At 37.4% G+C, this 22,441-nt stretch overlaps 2 protein-coding genes across 2 annotated transcripts; one reads left to right on the top strand and one right to left on the bottom strand.

Moving 5' to 3' along the window:
• Nucleotides 1-4,903: 4,903 nt before the first annotated feature.
• On the top strand, nt 4,904-7,623 carry LOC143559810 (uncharacterized). The gene is made up of 5 exons (XM_077048273.1): nt 4,904-5,278; nt 5,933-6,205; nt 6,729-6,821; nt 7,316-7,383; nt 7,465-7,623. The coding sequence occupies exons 1-5, from the start codon at nt 4,922-4,924 to the stop codon at nt 7,604-7,606; spliced, it is 933 nt and encodes a 310-aa protein (XP_076904388.1). The 5' UTR covers nt 4,904-4,921; the 3' UTR covers nt 7,607-7,623.
• Nucleotides 7,624-16,509: 8,886 nt separating this feature from the next.
• On the bottom strand, nt 16,510-20,610 carry LOC143559811 (haloacid dehalogenase-like hydrolase domain-containing protein At4g39970). The gene is made up of 10 exons (XM_077048274.1): nt 20,258-20,610; nt 20,075-20,168; nt 19,933-19,977; nt 18,980-19,030; nt 18,829-18,903; nt 18,189-18,222; nt 18,016-18,071; nt 17,231-17,290; nt 17,044-17,150; nt 16,510-16,715 (listed from the first exon to the last, which is right to left on the bottom strand). Exons 1-10 carry the CDS (start codon nt 20,608-20,610, stop codon nt 16,670-16,672), a joined length of 921 nt encoding a protein of 306 aa, XP_076904389.1. The 3' UTR covers nt 16,510-16,669.
• Nucleotides 20,611-22,441: the final 1,831 nt, after the last annotated feature.

Below are 22,441 nucleotides of genomic sequence, written 5' to 3' on the forward strand. Positions count from 1 at the left end.
CCAAGTAGGAGATATGGTGTTAAGAAAGGCATTTCAGAATACCACTAACCCAGCAGATGGAAAGCTAGCTCCAAAGTGGGAAGGTCCTTACATGATTGATTCAGAAGCAGGAAAAGGGGCCTACAGGTTAATCACTATGGAAGGTATTCCTATACCAAGAGCTTGGAATGCTATCCATCTTAATGCATATTTTTGCTAGTATCCTTAATTGGTATGTTCGTATCCTCAATAATTCAGGATAAAGGTATGTCCCTTCATCTATTATTACATATTTAAACTCTTTATTATCAAGTTTACTGACTTAAGCATCGGAGGGGTGTTAGCCAGGCTAATACCCACCCCTCATCAAGAGTTTAGTATTTTTGCAGTTATCCTAAGGATACGTTATCTTCACAACAGTCAGAGGCTGATCACCTCACACACGAGTAAGATATCCCTAATATCTCCTAAGGTTTAAAGGTTTTCACCTTTCCAACGAACGCCCGGAGCGCACGAATAAGATATATTGGATATCTCCTAAGGTTTAAAGGTCTTCACCTTTCCAACGAACGCCTGGAGCGCACGAATAAGATATCTTGGATATCTCCTAAGGTTTAGAGGTTTTCACCTTTCCAACGAACGCCTGGAGCGCACGATGATTCGGATATAGTTCGAGGCAGGCGAACCAGACCAGCTGATAATCCGTTTGTTGTTGGCTATATACCGAATCCTTAAGATAAGTGGCAGACGTGCACATACGGTTTATAACATTTTCATGTTATCTTAGGTTTATAACATTTTCATGTATCTCAAGTTTTGGCATTGACATGCCCGTACGTTTGGGACTTTCCCCAGTATTATCTCAGGCTTAAATATTTTCATGTCTCTCAAGTAAAGGCCTAGTCGCCAGTGCAAAAGGCTTTATCGCCAGTGCAAAAGGCTTTATCGCCAGTAAGTGGGCTTTATCGCCAGGATTATCTAACTTTGTTTTGACAGATTGAAGATCGGACAATCACTTAATGGAGAGATGTTACAAGGTTGTTTTTGACTTATCAAAATTCCAGAAGCTCAACAATTGGGGACATCATATGTAAGCTAACTAGATTTATAAATGATCTCCATGAAGGTACTCCTTAGACTTAGTTCTATCACTCAATTGATATTTCAAGGTATGATCTTTTGGTTTGATTGTGATAACTCGCACAAGGCATAGGGATATATTATCCTTAAGATATTTTATATCAATTACTAATAAGTCTTTCGATTATGTTTTCTAAAAACATAAAAGTATTTCATGTTTAGGATATATGATCCTCAGGATATTTTAGAGTCTTAAAAGATACTTTTCTGAAACTATAAATATTAGAGAAACATGTTTTCAGGATACATTATCCTCGAAGTAACTTATTTCGGAAAATTAAAGACATGTAATATTCCAACTAAAACTTGTAATTTACTGAACACAATGCTTAAAGCCAAAAGATTATATTATTACTAATCATAAGTGCAGGAAAGTAAAAAGGCAACACTGGGTTTCGTCTTGAAAAGCCAAGATCCCTCCACCCAAGTATTGCCAGATGTTCAAAAGTCAAGATAACATGGGCTTCGTGTTGGAAAATCAAGATCCCTCCACCCATGTATCCTAATATCCTAAGCATAATATTGTTTCAAGACAGAAAAGTAAATTGTTCAAACAACCATTACAACCCTACATCAGACCAACAAACACAAACACCAACACATAAAAAATTGGGCTCAAGCTTTTTCTTTACCACCATCACTGCCCAATTGATAGGCATAACCAACCGCCTTCACCGCGTCCTTGATCGCCACATCCACTACCTCCTCCACAACCTTCTCCACGCCACTAGGACCAGCATCCTCCACATCCTCACCATTAAGCTCAGCCAAAACTCTCTCCCAACCAACTACATCCCAAAAGGAAGTATCAACACCAGCATCTTTGGCCTCCTTAGCCATCTTGAGTCGAGACTGGAAGATGGAAATAGCAGCGGACCTCTTCGCCCCCCTCAGTAACCTCTTGGATCTGCACCAGACGATCCACCTCTTGGTGAACAAGCTCCTTCTTGGCCAGCGAGAGTTCCTGCTTCAAGTCCTCGATCTCTTTCGTTGCTGGTTTTGGCGTTAGCAATCTTCGACATCTCGGCTATGCGGGTGTTGGCATCAAGAAGTTCATAATGAAGGTCATTAAAGCTGGAGGATAACTGTTCCAGTCCCTGTCCGAAATAAACTTTCCTTAGCATATGTTATCTTCAAAATACGAGGATACTATCGGAAGGCATACCTTGTTAAACTCAAGGTTACAGGTTGGAGAGGAGTCGGAAACTTCCTGAGGTCTTCCTCTTTTTGGAACCTTTGGCACGACTGCTCTCAGGTTTTGGCACGGAGGCAGGAGCGGCTTCTTTTTTCTTGGTGCTACGAATAGAAACCATGCTATCGATGTCGTCCAAAGCAAAGGCTGAAGCAAATTTACCTACGAGTATACATGTTAGTATCCCTAATCCTTAGAATATTTATACTAACATTTCAATGTTCCTTACCAGACATAACGGAGCTCTCTGACGGAGATGATTCTTGGAGACCAGACTAAAAAAGAAACGTTCTCTCTTCCTCGACTATGAGGTAGAAAGAATTTAGCTTGCTCTCAGTTTCTTTTCCATGAGGAGCGATTTCGAAGAACTTCAGAGCTGCAATAAGACAAGATAAAAGCATATCAGTCACAAGAATAACAACATACAGTTTCAAGACAACGTATCCTACTTATGGTCACCCAAAGGCATGGAAGGTTTTTGGGGTTCGGAAGCGAGTCTCTCCTAACAAAGAAGAATTGCTTCTTCCATTATCATTGTTCTGGGTGTTTTTCAAAACTAGTGGGTTCCGACCAGATCTGTTTTTGAGAAGGTATCTTAAGGAGCCGTGGCTACGAAGGTCATAGACGGAGGCAAGCTCAAAAAGGGTAAGATCCAAAGCATGATCGGCAATTAGTCTCTCCAGGACAAACAATGTCCTCCAAACCATCAGCATGGTTTGGACAAAACTAAGCCCAGTTTTGATGAAAAACTCCATGGTAAAAGCTGGAAAGGGTAAGTAAAGCCGATCTTGAACGGCAAAAAAGGAAAACAAATCCAGGTCTTAGAGACAAGATCAGATAAGACAGCTGGATCGAAGGGTCCGAAAACAGTTCCCGGAGGGAAGCAGCCTCGGGATTGTAAACTCGCAATATCATTATTATTGAACGTGCATATCTTGTTTACGGGGTTGGCAAGAAGATTTTGGGAAACGAAATCCTCAATACCAGAATCATGGAGCTTCGGACACATGATTTCCAGAATATAAAGAAGAAGAAGAAGAAGAAGAAGAAGAAGAAGAAGAAGAAGAAGAAAGAGCTTACCTGGATAGAAGGAAAGATGGATAGAAATGTTATTTATCCGGGTAGTTATATGGGCGACCTAGGGTTTGGCGAATCATCAAGACGACTGACACGTGCATCAAAGATCCACCACGCACGATTTAAAATTCAAATTTCGAAAATTTTACAACTATAAACCATATCTACAACTGTCAAATTTGGGGACAATTGTTAGGGCACGAATTTTTAGTATCCTCAGCAAACATTATTCAGAACGAATTTAGGATGCGGTATCCTCTAAGGTAACAGGTATCCTAATTATGTTACATAACTAACGTATTGTCTGCTACTTTCCTTGTTTCCAGGTCAAAGATAGTTGCGTAAATTCCACAAAGACTCGCACTTTCAGTTAATAAGGCGTGGCAAGAAAGGAAACGTGTTGATTGAAGGGCTAACGGCTAATTGGACTGATTCCTTAGTTTCCTAAATTATAGGCAATAGTTGTTAGACTTTGTTTATTATAACTAGAGCTCTAAACAATGATCATACACACACTCTAGCACTCGAGAACTTACTAGTACTCGCATTCTCTGTGATCACGATCAAGTTTGAGCTTCACACTTGTAATTACCTTTATTATTAATAAACCGGTGGTGATAGTTTTCACCACCCGGGGTTTTTTTCTTGTTATCCTAAGGATAGCAGGTTTTTTCCTCGCAACAAATCTCTGTGTTCACACTATCTTTACAAGCACCTAGTCCTGATTTACTAAATTGGTTACGAAATCACTGTTGTTAATTTTTTACCAAAACAGCTAGCGTCTTGCTAGATCTGTTTTATTATTAATAATAAAATTTCTTTTGTTGGTCATCAAAGAAAAAAGGGCTACAAAATCAGTCACCTTTTTATTTAATAGTGTTTGAAACCATCCACATTATCCGAGTGAGCCTTTATGAGACGGATGTCAATCGTTCACACCGATTTTTGATGCTCCACACTTGACTCATTCAAAAATACCGTCGAGAAAACCCATCACCGTAAGAATTAAGAAAAACTCATTGAGTTAGATTTCAAACTTGACGTTAAGAGTAAAGATCCCAAGTATTAACCATCACTCTCAATGCCATTATACCATAAACCATCCACATGAATAGATGGCATTAGACACGTACATATAATAAATCTATACATTTTATGTAGACGAGACTTAACTTGTAGAAGGGGATACCTTTAGATCAGGGGCTACAATTCTTATACATCCACTTGGCACATGGGTTTCATCGAAGACACCAAATCTAGTCTTATTATTCTTTTGGCGTACAAACCCTTTTTTCTATAACATTATTCAATGTTTATTAATTAATATATATAGGACAACAACTTATCTGCCACAAGAAAAAACACCAGTATACGGTCAACACATCATCCTTCACGTCACCATCAAACACCTAACCAGTAATTAATCAAACCCATCATCGCCGTCACCGGATCAAAACATAACATAACATAACAAACTCATCATATCCAGCTCGTGTTCCAACGTTATACTTATATCCTTAACTATTCCGAACCATGTCAAAGTGTTTTAGCTTCACAGCATCACGTGACTGGTGTTTCCGCTACTCCTTCAGCCGCACCGGCCTCAAATCCACCACCGTCAACCTCCACGACGGCGCCACCGTTATCCACACCTGGATCCCCAAAACCCCTAAACCAAACAAACCCAATCTCATTCTTATTCATGGATTTGGCGCCAACGCAATGAGGCAGTATAATGATTTTATTTCTCCATTGGTTTCTAAGTTTAATGTTTATATACCCGACCTTGTGTTCTTTGGAGAATCTTACTCGTCCCGGCCCGACCGGGCTGAGCGGTTTCAGGCGGAGTGTCTTATGGCAGCCATGGAAGCTGTTGGTGTTGTGGGTAAGGTAAATATTATGCATGGGTCAGTTTGGGTCGGCTTTATGGATAAACAAATTCATAAACTGAAAACTTGGTTTTTGAGTTTTTGAAAACTGTTTGGTTTTGAATTTTTGTTTTGGGTTCGGTTGGTTTTCGGTTTTTTGGTTTTTAATATTTGGGATTGAAATCTTTGGGCCAAAGATATTAATTTGGGCCAAATTTTGGTAATGCATGATTAATTGATTATTATATATTTGGCTCTACAATAAGTGTATTTAACTATTTATTAAATTCTTATAAGTTACTGAAATTCAAAATTAAAAAGTGGAAATTCATAAATTGGTTTTAGTATTTGGACTTGAAATTTTGGGCCGGAAACAAAGTTGGCTCAAAATCACAAATTTGGGTCAAAGTCTTTTTGTGTGACTATAGCATTTAGTGTCATACTATTGATTTAACATTATATAAATTACTTAACTCCAAAATAATAAATGAAAATCCACAAATTCGTTTAGGTTTAATTTTTTTTCTGCTTTAGTTAAATGCAAAAAACCAAAACTGGAATGAAAATTTAGTTTTTATGAAAACATAAACCAAACCGTAGGCTTCTTTCTGTTTGAGTTCGCTTTTTTGGTTATTAACAAAATTTTTCCGGGTTCTGTCATATTTTTCGAAAAAAGGTACATGTGATGGGACTGAGCTATGGCGGATTTGTGGCGTACAGCATGGCCGCACAGTTCCCAGAAAAGGTGGACAAGGTGGTGATAGCCGGTTCGGGTGTTAGTCTGGACGAAAGTGATATGGAGACAGGGCTGCTTAGTGTGAAGAGTATTGATGATGCTGCGAGCATTTTGTTGGCTCAGACGCCGGAGAAACTGAGGGAGTTGTTGCGAATGGCGTTCTTTAAGCCTCCTCAAAATGTGCCTTCTTGCTTTCTCTCTGACTTTATTGATGTGAGTAACATAATTTCTATAAGGGATATTTTAAAAGGCTTTGGCTATTCGGACGCCCATGCTGTTATCTAGAAGCCCGATCTCACCTATACGAGTCTCACTGGTTCATACGACTTGTATAAGTGGCAGCTAATAACTATATTCAACCGTGTAGTGAAATTAGGCACAAATATGGGAAGTTTTAATTAAGTGGGTTACATAATTATTATGTCAAATGTTGATGCGTGTAAATGCTTGTTTGACTTTTTGGGTCTAAGTTATATCCAAGAAGTATAAATTGTGGAGTGCTTACAAGTAACTCATTAATGCAATAGAAGACAGTCTGATTATTTGACCTTGAGCTCTCATTAATCACTTTGAATAACAGCATCCAAATACCCATGAAAGTGATTAACTGGTCACCGTTGACTTTCTTCAAAATTTCACTTAATTTGCTAAAACAATTTGTAAGGTCAAAATTAAGAGATTAGGCATTTGACTTGTTGTAATGAAATGTTCTAATCCACTTGATTTCTTTTGAAAGGTTATGAACACAGAGCATGTTCAAGAAAAAAGAGAATTGATTGAAACAGTACATAAAGGCCGAAAAGTTTCAAATCTTCCCAAGATTACTCAGGTTCGTTTGTATCCCTATTATGACATTTCACGAACGTAACACGAAATTCCGGGTTCGGTACAAACGTGTTCAGGTCAGTTTCGGGTTGAACCTGCAAACACATTTAGCTAAAACGGCCTTGTTCGTGTCAACCCAGCGTTCGCAGGTTGGCCCGTTCTAAATGTGTTTTACGTGGGTAATTTAAATAATTAGAGTATTTTTTTTTTGCCAAAATCTAAAAGTTAAAAAACAATATGGCATAGTTTTAAAATGATTACTTAAAAATGTACTACGTAGATTTAGAAACAAAAAAAAATTGGGTTAAATGGGCCGTGTTTGTGTCATCCGCAAGTAACAGATACTCGTAGTGTTCCAGTTCATGTGTTGGCACGATTTTCAGGTACCAGTCATGTCTGGTTCGTGTAAAATTTTTAGGTTTGTGTCAGGTTCAACCCGCGAACACGAATCATTTAATGGGTCTTCAAAGTTGGTTAACATTGTTCTTCGTGATGCAGCCAACATTGATCATTTGGGGAGAGCATGATAAGATATTTCCATTAGAATTGGGTCACAGGTTAAAACGGTATGCATCAGCATAATGTTGACTTCATTCATTTCATGTTCAAGTGTGTTTCATGTTTGTTTTCTTGTTGCTTTTCATCAGATATTTAGGTGAAAACGCAGAACTGGTAATCTTAAAGAATGCCGGGCATGCAGTAAATGCAGAGAAGCCGAAAGAGCTCTACAAGAACATGAAATCGTTCCTCGTTGGCACAAGTAGACTGATACAATTTGTTGTAATATAAACTTATAGTTATATTCTTGATACTGTTTGGTATTACGTGTATACGGCTGACCCGAAAGGAGTCGGATAGGGCGACAGAAATCAATACAATACAACGGCTCGGGCCTTAAGAACTTACGGTATTTCTAATTGATTTCCTAAAACGAATATAACGTAAACGCAGCGGATAAACGAGAAGTAAAACTAGACTTAAATTAGATAACCCAAACAACCAAACTAAGCCGAATTATAAATCAAAACCTGAAAGCAATAACCTTTGATCCAAACTGAACACGATTGCTTCCTTCTGATCGATGTTTCACAACTTAGTTGTAGGCTATATTAACCAATTAATGGGGTTGACTTTTGCAATACAATATTGCAAAAACATTCAACAAAAAACGGTGGCAGTGGAATTCTTTTGCAAGCACAAATCCCAACTTACAATCTTGTAATATATAATAATTCTATGGCGGCAGTGGGTTGCGAACATACAACTTCAAACAAACAATAATAATAATAATCGTAAAGCAGTAAAGAGAGGAACACGGGATTTACGTGGTTCGGTCACGGTGTGTAACCTACGTTCACGGGCAACGAACAGGGTCTCTTCTTTTATTGAGGTGTTCACAAAAAAATACATGATACACTATGGTTTATATAGGGAGGCATCTAGGGTTACAAGAAAATAAAATAAACGGGCCACTAAAGTTGAGTGGGTGGCCTGCCCATTCAACCCTTCAAGTCTTTTACTGCCCAAACCAAGACGGGCAGGGGCTACACCCGTATAGAACCCAACAATCTCCCACTTGGAGCCTCGGAACGTCTTCACTTGCTCTACATGTAAACCAACCTGTACCAGTAATCTTTAGTCTTCAATATATACCATGTCTTCCACCTGTTCGTCGCCAACTCCTCAACATTATTCTTGGAAACCAACTTCAGTTTGTCCAAGATCACAACCTTGGTAAACATATCTACCGGATTCCTGTCTCCCCTAATATTGTTCAACCGAATAGTCCTATCACTGACTAAACCCCGAATGAAATGATAACGCATATGAATGTGCTTCGTTTTACCATGATACACAGGATTCTTGGCTAATTTCACAGCACTTTCATTATCACAATACAACGAATAATCTGTTTGTTCCCTGCCTAACTTCTCTAAGAACGTCCTCAACCAAACAAGATCCTTACTCGCTTCAGCAGCTGCCATATACTCAGCTTCTGTGGTTGAGAGTGCCACACTCTTTTGCAGTCTAGATTTCCAACAGATTGCAGTGTCCCCCATAGTGAACACATATCCCATAGTACTCTTATAAGTCTCTTTGCACCCACCTAAGTCAGCATCTGAAAACCCTTTAAGAATTGCGTCTTTGCCTTTAAAACATAAGGCCATCTTTGAAGTTCCCTTTAGGTACCTAAGCAGCCACTTCACTGCTTCCCAATGTGCTTTCCCTGGATTTGACATGAACCTGCTAATAACTCCCACTGCGTGAGCAATATCAGGTCTCGTGCACACCATTGCATACATAAGACTACCCACTGCAGATGCATAAGGAATCTTTGCCATCTCTGTCTTTTCTCCATCAGTACTAGGAGACTGATCTTTAGAAAGTTTAATATGACTACCCATAGGTGTACTTCGAGTAGTGGTTTTCTCATCGCTCATGTTGAACTTCTCTAAAATTTTCCAAATGTATTTCTCCTGAGATAAAGTTAAAGAACTGTCCTTCTTGTTTCTGGTGATGCTCATGCAGCTGGACCTAAATCTTTCATTTCAAATTCTTCAGACATTTGTCGCTTCAACTTATTAATCTCCGACATGTCTGAACCGGAAATCAGCATATCATCTACATACAGCAGTTGAATGATATAGGAACTATCGAAATTCTTGAGATAGCAGCAGTGGTCCATCTCACATCTTTTATATCCATTCCTGCCCATAAAGTCATCAAACTTGATATACCATTGCCTGGGCGCCTGCTTCAATCCATAAAGACTCTTCTTTAACTTGCACACCATGTTTTCTTTACCAACTGTTTGAAACCCCTCTGGCTGTGCCATGTAGATATCCTCCTCAAGATCACCATGCAGAAAAGCTGTCATCACATCCAGCTGCTCCAGATGTAAGTTTTCTGCAGCCACAATACTAAGCACCAGTCTGATTGTAGTCATTCTTACCACAGGAGAAAATATCTCATTATAATCAACCCATGCTTTTGTTGGAACCCTTTCACTACCAATCGTGCTTTGTATCTCTTTGTATCATCACTTTCATCATTGATCCTGAATACCCATCGATTCTGAAGAGCTTTCTTCCCGGCTGGAAGCGGTGTAAGAACCCAAGTCTTGTTCTTGTTTAGTGAATCCATCTCTTCTCTCATAGCTCGCTCCCACTGAGACGAGTCTTTCAAACTCATTACTTCAGAGTAACACTGTGGTTCACCGTTCTCTGTCAGTAGAAGGTAATTAACAGAAGGGGAATACCTCTTAGGAGGTCTAATGGTTTTGGAAGACCTCCTAACCTCTAGCTGAGGAGTAACCATTTCTTGTTCCAGTGGAGACTGTTCAGTATTAGACTCTGAACTCCCACTGTCAGAGAAATCCTCAAATTCATCTGCATTTTCTTTCTCAACCTCTTCTTCTGATGTTTCTGAACTCTGACTATCAACTTTCTCACTTGTATTTTCAAACTCTACATGTTCTTTATCAACTTCTTGTGTGAATGACTTTCTATCTTTGTGAAGTCCTACTTCATTAAACACCAGATCACGAGCCCTGCATACTTTTCTGACCTCTGGATCCCAAAGCCTATAGCCCATCTTCGCATCACCATAGCCTATAAAAGTACACTTCTTCGCCTTAGGGTCAAGCTTGTCCCTCTCGGTATCTTTTATCCCAACGTAAGCATCACAACCGAACACTTTAAGATGTTTGAATGTAATATCTTTTCCACTCCATACTTCCTCTGGAATTCTGAATCCAAGAGAAACCGACGGTCCTCTATTTATAAGATATGCAGCAGTGTTGACTGCATCTGCCCAGAAAGTCTTTGGAAGCCCTGCATTTAACCTCATTGCTCTAGCTCTTTCATTCAGTGTCCTATTAATTCTTTCGGCTACTCCATTCTGCTGTGGCGTACCAGGAACGGTATTAATCATCTTTATACCCCTCTCAGCACAGTAATTAACGAATTCCTTGCTGATGTACTCCCCGCCATTGTCAGACTTTAAACACTTCACTTTCAGATTCGTTTCCATATCCACGGCTGCCTTCCATTTCTTGAAAACATCAAATACCTCGAACTTGTTTTTGAGAAAATAGATCCATAGCTTCCGTGTAGCATCATCAATGAAAGTGACGTAGTAGTTGGAGCCTCCTAATGATGATACTGGTGTTGGTCCATACACATCAGTATGAACAAGCTCAAGCTTCTCTGCTTTAAGTGTTTTTCCTGATTTTACAAAGGTGACCCGTTTCTTCTTGCCAAGCACACACGGTTCACAGAACCCTGTATCAAGTTCCACCTTTTTCAAATTAGGGAATTTACCTTTCTCTGCCAGTATCTTCAAACCCTTCTCACTCATGTGACCGAGTCGTTGATGCCACAAACATGATGGACTCGGTCCACTAGCCACTGAATTTACCTCTCCTGTTGAGATTTCTGCCATGTACAACGTACCCTTTTTCTTCCCACGAGCAATTACCAAGTTACCCTTTATGACCTTCCATTTCCCTCCTCCAAAAGTAACACCATAACCTTGATCGTCAAGCTGCCCAATAGAAATCAACATCTTCCTTAATCTAGGAATTATTCTAACATCTTTCAGAGTCCATGTAGTTCCTAAAGGAGTCTTCAAGTCGATATCCCCAATCCCGGTAATGTCTAGAGCCTCATCATTTGCCAAACGAACTTTGCCAAAGTTTCCTGTTCTAATATTCTTAAGGCTCTTTGTGCTAAACGTAGCATGGAAAGACGCACCGGAGTCCATGATCCAAGACTCAACTGTGTTCTCAACACAGCAGACTAGGGCTTCATCATCTGAAACTTCTTTTGTAGCAGCATTTACTTCCGAAGTAGAATGTACTTCCTTTTTCTGTTGAGGTGCCGGAGGGTTAGTACACTGACTTCTGAAATGCCCATTCTCCTGGCAATTCCAGTAAGTAATATCTTTTCTTGGCCTAGACTTGCTTCTTTTTCTGGATTTTGATCTACCCCTGTTGCCTCCTCTGTTCTTGCTCCGCCCTCTACCTTCAGCACTTAGCAAAGTGCTTGATGATTCTCCATTATTCCTCCTTCTAGAATCTTCATTTAAAATCAAGTCACGAACTTTGTTAAAAGTCAAAGGATCCGATCCAACTGAACTGGTGACTGCAGTGATTGTTCCTAACCAACTGTCAGGTAATGAAGATAAGAGTAGGCAAGCTTGCAATTCATCATCAATCTTGAACTTCACCGATGATAAACGTCTCAGGTGAGAATTGAGGGTGTATATATGTTCGGTAACAGAGCCTCCCTCTTTCATGCGTGTGTTAACCAACTCCCGGATTAGGAACACCTTGTTTGCAGACGATGGTTTCTCATACATGTTTGACAACGCCTCCATGATTCCACGCGCCGTGGTTTCGTCTAAGATGTTGTACGCCACGTTCATAGACAAGGCAAGCCTAATCGTTGACTTCGCCTTCTTGTCAATAGCTTTTCACTCATCTGTAATCTTCTCAGGCGGTTCCTCCAAAGCCACATCCAAATCCTTCTATATCAGCAAATCCGTAATTTGCATCTTCCACCATCCAAAGTTTTGTCCATCAAACTTCTCGATTTTCGTTTTACCCTCATCAGCCATAATACCGAAGATCAAAGAGTGAGAGCCAACACTAGCTCTGATACCACTTGTTAGGTATTACGTGTACGCGGCTGACCCGAAAGGAGTCGGATAGGGCGACAGAAATCAATACAATACAACGGCTCGGGCCTTAAGAACTTAACGGTATTTCTAATTGATTTCCTAAAACGAATATAACGTAAACGCAGTGGATAAACGAGAAGTAAAACTAGACTTAAATTAGATAACCCAAACAACCAAACTAAGCCGAATTATAAATCAAAACCTGAAAGCAATTACCTTTGATCCAAACTGAACACGATTGCTTCCTTCTGATCTGTGACATTCGTCAATTTCGGGTCTTGTTTGTATTCGTTTTTGTATTTGTTTATTATGTAAACCGACCCGATTTGTAAACCGAAGCTTATGTTATAATCAAAATGATGGATTTATGTTACAATATTGTTTCACACTTGTTGGGTCTTGAAAACATCCTATTTTTATTTGTATTTTTATTTATTTATTTATTATTTATTTATTTATTTATTTTTTTTGGTGTTTTGTGTTTTTGTCTTGATCCATTTTGCATGAAAACTCTTGTGTCTCACACCCATATTTGACCACCAACATTACCCTATATATACACCACATTTCCTCTTCATTTTCCCTTGCTACAACTCCAAAAAAAAAAAAAAACTCTCTCAAACATCAAAGATTCAAGGTTATCTTCTTAAGTGTTCTTGAAGGATTTTGGTCTTTCATCTTAATTAGTTTATGTAGCCTTATTAATACTTGTTTATGGTTGTGCAACATATATATAATATACACCCCTTGTTTACCTTTGGTAGTTACTTCTCCGATTCCGGTCGGTGAGGTTTCGAACCCCATAAGGCAAGGCTTCATGGAGGACTTCGTGTCCTTGATATATATACATCTATATAACTTGTTCATACATATTAATCTTGCTTATTTTAGTTTGTTTGTCATGTTTACAAGTTCCATGGTTATGGGTTTTTAAGAGTCTATGCTTCGGTTTAACCATAAATAGCTCTAAACCGTAAACCGAACTTTGTTACTAGTTTTGTTTGTTTAAACATACTTAGTGTTAGATCTAAGTTTCTAAAATCATTTTTACAAATTCTATGGTTATGGGTTTGTAGAATCTTACCTCGGTCTTAACCCGAAACACGATCCGAACCGAAAACCGAACTTTTGTTTAAAGACTTTATTGTTAACTTTTGGTATTTTTTTATTTGTACATTATTATACAAGTTATTTAGTGTTTGGACATGTGGAAACCATCTATGAACTTGTTGTAAGATGGAAACCGAACCAAACCGATTCTTGCTCGCTTAAGACACACAAGTGTGTTTTTTTTAGCCATCAAGACTTGTATATTTCTTTAAAAATAGTTACAAATTGATTTTTAAATATTTTCTTAAGTACTTAGAAATGTTGGATCCAACTTGATCTCATAACAAAGTTTGGACCGACAAAACCGAACACTCGCTTAACGTGCGTTGTTAGTTCTAAAACAATGGAACTACATACTTGGTTAAGTCTTATTAAATTTTATTGAGTTATCTCATAACATTCAATATTTTGGAAAGTTGACTTTGGGTTTGACCAATTATCAAGACCCGAACCGACAACCCGAACACTCGATAAAAAAAACCGTTTTAGTATCTTTATTCCAAAGGGATTTGCATTCTTGCATTTTACCCACCTTATTACTTAACATAGGTTGAGTAAATATTAAGGTTAGATACTTTAACCCGGTTTCGAGCAAACTTACATTTTTAAAAGGTTATGATTATAATTCTTAAATAGTCACATTTTAAACCTTAAACTTTAATTATTTACATTTCTCAACATTTATTTTGTTTAAAGACCTTCAAGACAACCTTTCTAAATTCAAGACTTCTTTTCTTTTTAGGCATTGTGCGTTAAACTCGTCGTTCCGACAAATCTCCAAATTATCATCTTTCAAGTTTACTACTTGAAGGTGAGTACTTCATACCCCATTTTCCATCTTTTATTTTGGGGGTGACATTTCATACTTATTCAACAAAATGTTTTATATTTGAATCTTAAACCACAAACGTAGTTGTATACTTTACCTAAATAATTGCTCGATTTGGTGTTCTATGCTTATATGCCTATGTGTTTATCGCTTTTGGTTGGTGGAACTATAAAATCCTAGACTATTTGGCATCCCCTTATAGCAAGGTGTCGTTAACGTAATGCAATTAACGATAACTATAAAATCCTAGGCTATTTGGCATCCCCTTATAGCTAGGTGTCGCTAATGTGTTTAGCGATATCTATTTATCCAAATTACCACTTTTATTTATCGTTTCGTATGCAAGTTTTATGGCTATCTTTATTATATACTAATATGATTAAACTTATGAATTGCTCACCGACCTTTGTGTTGACAAACTTTATTTTATGAAATGTTGCAGGCTTGCATCTTGGTTGATTTATGATTGTGAAGAAAACGACATCAAAGACCTTAGGATATTAGTAAAAATGAACAATATCAATTTGCCATATTTTGTAATATCTTGTTCATATGGTTATTTTATGGATAATTGTTATGTGACATTTTCGATGTTGTGAAATGAAATGGGTTTATTAAATACTGTCACTTTAATTAGTGTCATGTGCTTATGGACAATCGTTACACCTCGGCTTGTTCCGCCGCCTTTGATCAGGGTGTGACATGATCGATGTTTCACAATTTAGTTGTAGGCTATATTAACCAATTAATGGGGTTGACTTTTGCAATACAATATTGCAAAAACATTCAACAAAAAACGGTGGCACTGGAATTCTTTTGCAAGCACAAATCCCAACTTACAATCTTGTAATATATAATAATTCTATGGCGGCAGTGGGTTGCGAACATGCAACTTCAAACAAACAATAATAATAATAATCGTAAAGCAGTAAAGAGAGGAACACGGGATTTACGTGGTTCGGTCACGGTGTGTAACCTACGTCCACAACGAACAGGTTCTCTTCTTTTATTAAGGTGTTCACAAAAAAATACATGATACACCGTGGTTTATATAGGGAGGCATCTAGGGTTACAAGAAAATAAAATAAACGGGCCACTAAAGTTGAGTGGGTGGCCAGCCCATTCAACCCTTCAAGTCTTTTACTGCCCAACCCAAGACGGGCCGGGGCTTCACCCGTATAGAACCCAATATATACATATTCTTTGCAAAAGGTTAACTAAAAGTGTTTTCTAATTTCTTTATATAGTCATATTGATCATATTAAATACTTTATATAAAGTACTTGATCAAATTGGGTATAACCTGATGTTACACGGCATATACGCCACGTTTGTGTCTTCCTTGGGTGTCACTCGTTTATACCTCATTACACCGCTCATAAATATATTTTCTACACAATCTCTTGTCATGCATCACCTTTCACTTGCGTATAATGAGAATCTCTTCCTTTCGTCAGTAGTTAACTAGAAACGCTAAATGTGTGTGTGTGATCGTGTATCACGCCTTCTAATCATGTATTGTGTCGGTAATGACATAAGTGTTCCCTTGCTATAAATATGTGAATACTTTATGATCACATTTTTCAACTGATTTTTTCTTTCTTTCAAAAGCATGCATCGTTGCCTTCAATGAGGTTTGTTATGGGTATCGCTTATACATTACATTATCAAACATGGAAGCTACTAAAGTAATGTTGATGTTTTCGGATCCCATGACCAACTGTTGGTCATGGTTGGTTTAATATGTCTAGATAAGCTACTCATGCAAGTGATGATAGGTCTATTTTGTTACTAGTAAATGTGTTGCTGTTGTAAACTGGCGATGATTAGATATTGTTGTGAATAGTAATCGATGTAGTGTGTTCTAGAACAGGAACAACACTGCGATGCGTCACTAAGATTTGTGTCGTACTGAGAGCGCTAGCTCTAATGCTATGTAAAAGTGAAGGTGATATCCGATGTATTCCGATAGAGGAAACCATCAATATATACTCTAGAGAAACCTAACTTAAGCCTATGGGCTATATTCAAATAAATACAATATATACAATTAACAATATGCAAATGTATATTTGAGAGAGAAACATATATGAAATGAACAACCCGGGTACATAGATTACAACTTACAAGCAAATGAACATATATGGACAAAAAACTTGAACACCATTTTTTAAACAAACATCTTTGATGATGATTTGTTGTTAACAGGCCATCGACTTCTTGTCAACTTCCTATGCAGTGACAGCATTTTGTAGCACCTCTTCCAAGTCCTTTAATCTGAACAACAATACAAATTAACCGCAGAAGACTAAAACATAAACGAGATAGACTTTGACTTTGGAGTCAAACCTATTACAGAAAACTTTGTACACAATAGTTTTTAGTTTTAATTGATAATAAAAAAAATTCATGCCACTCCAAAAATTGGAAATTAGCTTAGAAGGAAATTGGGTTGAAAATGCACTTTTCACGCATAAAACCTTCTAAATCATTTTATTCAAGCAACTGAATTGTTTTGAAATAATATGACTTTTTCTAGTCCTTTGACACATAATTATATATAGAATTTTACAATATTTTGGACAAGACCGAAGTGAGACCATACCTTACGTCACTTAAATCAGGGAATTTTGCTATTGCATCTGTAAAGTCCTGGTTTGCAGTTGAAGATGTGTAGGTAATCACACAAGACATTCCAGCTTTTGTTGCCGCCTATAGAGTTTATTCGGTTTGATTCCATTATCAATTGATAAAATTAATAAATGAAAAGATTAAATAAAACAGAGGTCAACCTGCAAGCCAATAACACTATCCTCCACCACCAAACAAGCTTTCTCTGAAACACCTAGTATCTGCAACACAAAAAAAAAAAAAAATCAATCAAAGCTAATTATTTATTAAAAAAAAAATAGGATTAATTTCATATACACCCTTACAAACTAGAAAATTTTCATATATACCCAACCAAAACTAAAAATATCATATCTATACCCAACTTTAACGAATTTTTACTTAATGTCCATTCTACCCCTTTACATTATATTTGCTTAGACACTATTTTTTTAATTTTTAATTTGGATTTTGATAGACATCAATGATAAGCAAGCAAACCAAACCGTCGTGTGCCCTCCTTTGTTCTCTCGACGCGGATAATCAAACAATCGAATCTGTATGTTCAAATCAGATAATCGAACAACAAATAATCGTATGATGATCGAACGATAAGCAATCTAACATTTTGAGAAAACTATTGTTTAGGCGTATAAAAATTTGAACGTAAAAGTGGGTAAAAAACATTAAGCTAAAACTGGTTAAATAAAAAAATTTGAAGTTCAAAATGGGCATATATGAAATGTAAAAGTTCTTAAAAAAATACTGTAAAATTCATCTATTAAATTGTTTTTAATGAATTGGGTGTATTTGGTATTTTAGTCACTTTTTAAGGGCACATATGATATTTTTAGTTTTGCATGGGTATATATAAGATATTTTCCAAGTTTGTAGGGGCATATGAAAAGTAAATATTGTTACGGGCCAACCATTTATTGTGAGTGATTTATATGTTATCGACTATTACCTTAGAGGCGGTGATATATATAGAAGGGTCGGGCTTCTTTTCCTTCACATCATCACCTACAAAATGTAATGTTCTTAAAACAAAATTAAGAAATGCATTTAGATGCATTATATGTATTCATTTAGTCAATTGTTTTAAAAATGATATTGATTATGATTTATAAGCATATTTACCGGCAAGGAAGCAGTCGAGGCTTTGGAAACGGTCCTGAATGAATACAAAAAAGGTTGTTATTGCATGTAAATACACTGAAAGTAGGCCTTTAATGAACCGAACGTTCAGTGAACTGTACAGCAGGAAGTTCATATATGTTTGTCTATTTAATAAAAGAATGAATATGAGCACATCTCGTTCATTTATGTTTGTGAATGTTCGCTTTTAAAATCTTATATGTTTGTCCGTTTACGTCCGTCGGTTTAAGTTTGTTTAAGTTCATTCGTTTATGTTCATTAATATATTCATTTAAATTTTTTGGCCCATTACAACTTAGTATAGTTTTAATAACTTTTTAGGACCAATACATTGTTCTCCACATTACTTTTAACTAGTTTTAACTCATTTATATGCATTCATTTATGTTCAGTTATGTTCGTGAACCATTCGTTTATATTGTTTAAAAATGAACATAAACAAACACGAACATGTTTATTTTCTTAACAAAAGAACGCAACCAAGAAAACCATGTTCGCTTAAATGTTCGTGCTTGATAGTTTGTTCGGTTAAAGTTAAGCGAATGAACATGAAAAAGCTCCATTCGTGTTCGTTCGGTTTGTTTACAAGCCTAACTACAAGCATGTAGAACAGAGGGTTTACCAGTCCAATAAGGCTTTCTAGACACATGATAACTGAGCTTTTGGTTGCTGCAGAACATACAGCAAGTTTTTTACCCTGTGATTACAGAAAACACTAATTGAATTATAAGGTTTTACATAATGAGTTATGTATTATAAAACAGATATCTTACAGAAGCCTTTGCTTCATCCATCAATCTTAGTACACCAGGTCTGGGCTCAACCTGCCAAATTCACACCAACTAAACGAAATATACATACACCGACATGTCAATAAATAATTAAAAAGTTATGTTAGGGTTCTGTTCTTTGTACACCACCCATAGAGGTGTAAGCTTGCTTGCGAGTCATACAGGTCATATGACCCTTTTCGCCCTATTATACAGGTTGCATGATGTCAATAAGGAAAAAAATCTCATACGGGCTGCTTGGCTTAGTCAGTGGTCAAATCAGTCATTTTTTAGTCAAACGTATCTCTGTATGACCATTTTCACCCCTATCATATGACCTGTATGACGATCAAAATATCCCATTTGACCACTTTTCGCCTATAATACGACCTGTATAACCTTTTCACCCTATCATACGACCCATATAACCTTTTCACTCAGCATATAGGCGGTATGAAATAATATGCGTCGTATAATAGTACGAAACAATGTCAGAGAGGCCATATGGCTCTGTAAGTGGTCATATTAATTAGTCATTTATGTTTCAGTCAAACACATCATACTTTGATCACTTTTCACCCTATAAAACGGCCCGTTCTGATCACTTTTCGCCCTACATGCAGGTTGTGTGATATCATTTGTGTCTTATGATAGGGTGAAAGTGTGAAACAATGTCATATGGGCAGCATGGCTTTGTCAGTGGTCAAATCAGCCATATCTTTTTCAGTCAAACACAACATAAAAGCCGTATGGTTTGTCAATTGTGACATCAATCATTAATTTTTCAGTCAAATACATCATACAAGACATGACTTGGCCTTCATACGGCCCATATAACCATTTTCGCAGTACCATATGGATCGCATGACGATCAAAGCAGCCCATTTGACCACTTTTCGTCCTAACATACGGCACGTATGACATCTGGATAATGGCAGCATTAAATAAGTTCTTACAGTTCCTGACTTGAGTATATCCTTGTACTTCTCAGTCTTCCAATCCTAACAAAATCAGCATTACAACTTAGTCACCTTAAATTCATCAACCATTAAACCAATTTTCAACCTAAAATTACTTATCAATCCCGACAGGCAATACCTGAAGAACATCAATCAACTTTGCCCTATCCTCATCACTCTCCGGAGGCGTTTCAAACAACGTTGAAGACGGCCATCCGTTCTCCTTAAAATACCTAAAACAAACACATTCAATCAAATCCAATCGCAACTCCACAACAAACAATCACAAAATAAAACAAACATCTATAAAAACGAACCGAACCATCGCATTTTAGGTTTACCGCCACCGACTTGATTCTGAAGCACATCGTAGAATTCAATTCCCCAATCCAGAGGCTCAGAGGACGGAGGACACCTAACATTGAAGTGAGCGAAGGCCAGGTTGTAAGCTTGCCGGTGTAAGTTTTCGGATTCGAGAATAACTCCGTCGCAGTCGAATATTAGGGCTTCCATTGCTCGTGAAGTAGCGGAAATGGAAATGGAGCGTGATGATCGGGTTGAGAAGGAGTATGGGGGGAATTGGGGGATACGATGGAGACTGGTAGTGGTTTTGAGGAGAGGGATGAGGTGGCGGGTGGCGGCAGGAGGATTGAGGAACATGGTGGTAGAGGCCATTGATGTAGCAGAAGTTAGGTTTTGTTTTGGGTGGACTGAAGATGAAGAAGAAGAAGAAGTTTGTTATCTAATTAATATGCAGTTGGTTGTGGCGGGTTACGTTCTTGTGGCTCCGGTCTAACGGTTTTTTATATTTAGTATAACTATACATATACTCTTAAAAATAATATTTGGAAGGCCCTTCATTTTAAATTTGTTCAAGAAATACATAACCATACCGGTACTGTACCAATCTCGAAATGTTATAAAGTCAGCGTATCCTGATGTTATTGAATTCGGTACCGAGATGGTAGATACCCATACCCATTTACTCATCCTAGTTAGAATTTAGAAGTTCTTATATTACCTTTATTGAAACCCAATTATATTACCCTCAATGAACTAGTAGAGAATTCACTCGAGTTAGTTAATTTCTACACCCAAGTGCCCGGCTTATCGGACATAGATGGTAAGTCGAGCTTCATCAACATATCTTATGCCCAGTCAATTGGAAAACACATGGGTATGACGATCGTGTCCCATGAAATCGCGCATTAAAGATTTGAGCTCAAGCCCGAGCCTGAGATACAATCTACGACCAAAGCTTTCTTTCAAGCGGCTAGCCAATAAGGATTAGGAAATGAGTCCCAAAAGCCTTCCCTCGTACATCCAAGGATCTAGCCATGAACGGTACGTGGATGTATATTTCTGCAAGTTTAAAGAATATGAGCGTTATATACTTATATTGAATAGATTGAGTTACCATGAACCATAAAGAAGATCTTTGTTCTGAAGCTCATTTTGCGAGTAAAGACAAGTTCACATCCGATAGTAAGCCAACACCCAAGCATCCTTTGTCTTTTGTTGTCATTACTTTGTTCCACGAGACCCAATGCATTATGCATTTTTTATATATATAGAATTAAGACCGGACCGTATAAACCGTTCCAAAATTCTATCTAAATTCTAAAGTAACAATGACATTGGGGAGATTGAATAATGATAAAAAGTAAATAGCTAGACTATTTAAAACCGATGTGATCAAGGTGATTCCCTCCCCCCCCCCCCCCCCCCAAAAAAAAAAAAAAAAGATACCGTTCTAGCCTTCCATAACGATAAACACCTTTTCAAAATGATCCATCAGAGGTTAATATGATTATGATTAGTATTGCCCCAATTCCCATAATTATGCCTAAGCCCTAAAGCTTCGATTGCCTTGATAAAGAGGAAAGGAGGAGTGGATTCAAGGACGAATTGATATAACTCATCAGATCGTAAATGCACACAAAATTAATATTGAATAACTCTGAATATATTATAGAGAAAATACAACTCAAAAACCCCTATTGCACATAACTCGTGTTTCTCTTGATAAACTCTAACTCAGTTGCATCTCATGTGTATTACAATGTCTAACCATAGGTCCATAACTTGGTTTATATAGACTAACTAAACTTGCTAACATAATCAACTATGACCTACTTATCAATATTGATCCCTTAAATTCATCGACCTGTGACTTGAAGTCTAAAATTACCAATATGGATCATCTTGAGGGACTCTTCTTTTAATCAAGAACTCTTTACTGGGGAGCCATTGACACGGACCAAACTTCTAGTTGATTTTAGAATCCCCAAAATCCCATCACACCATAAGGTCGGAAACTCATGTTGTGCAAAGAAAGACATAATTTAATGTGTCGAAAGGCTTTTCAAAATCATCTTTAAAAAATATACTTTTTTTTGGTTGTTCAAGAGATGATTTGATTACTAATCAAGGGCCCATATATACATTAAACTCCTCCCATGAGTGTATGTCGACTGGGTACTCGAAATGATTCTCGTCAAAACCA

This window comes from Bidens hawaiensis, unplaced genomic scaffold (assembly GCF_021521415.1).
Source record: "Bidens hawaiensis isolate Kalapana, Puna unplaced genomic scaffold, B.hawaiensis_p1.1 tig00020044_1, whole genome shotgun sequence".
Lineage (NCBI taxonomy): Eukaryota > Viridiplantae > Streptophyta > Magnoliopsida > Asterales > Asteraceae > Bidens > Bidens hawaiensis.

Bases quoted from the DNA above. Each gene is read 5' to 3' on its own strand.
- LOC143559810 (XM_077048273.1), top strand. From the start codon at position 4,922: ATGTCAAAGTGTTTTAGCTTCACAGCATCACGTGACTGGTGTTTCCGC. The intron at 6,206-6,728 runs GTGAGTAACATA...TTCTTTTGAAAG, and splicing joins TTCTCTCTGACTTTATTGAT to GTTATGAACACAGAGCATGT. The intron at 7,384-7,464 runs GTATGCATCAGC...GCTTTTCATCAG, and splicing joins TTGGGTCACAGGTTAAAACG to ATATTTAGGTGAAAACGCAG.
- LOC143559811 (XM_077048274.1), bottom strand. From the start codon at position 20,610: ATGGCCTCTACCACCATGTTCCTCAATCCTCCTGCCGCCACCCGCCAC. The intron at 19,031-19,932 runs GTAAGAACTTAT...TGAATTTGGCAG, and splicing joins ATATACTCAAGTCAGGAACT to GTTGAGCCCAGACCTGGTGT. The intron at 18,904-18,979 runs GTAAGATATCTG...CTGTAATCACAG, and splicing joins TGGATGAAGCAAAGGCTTCT to GGTAAAAAACTTGCTGTATG.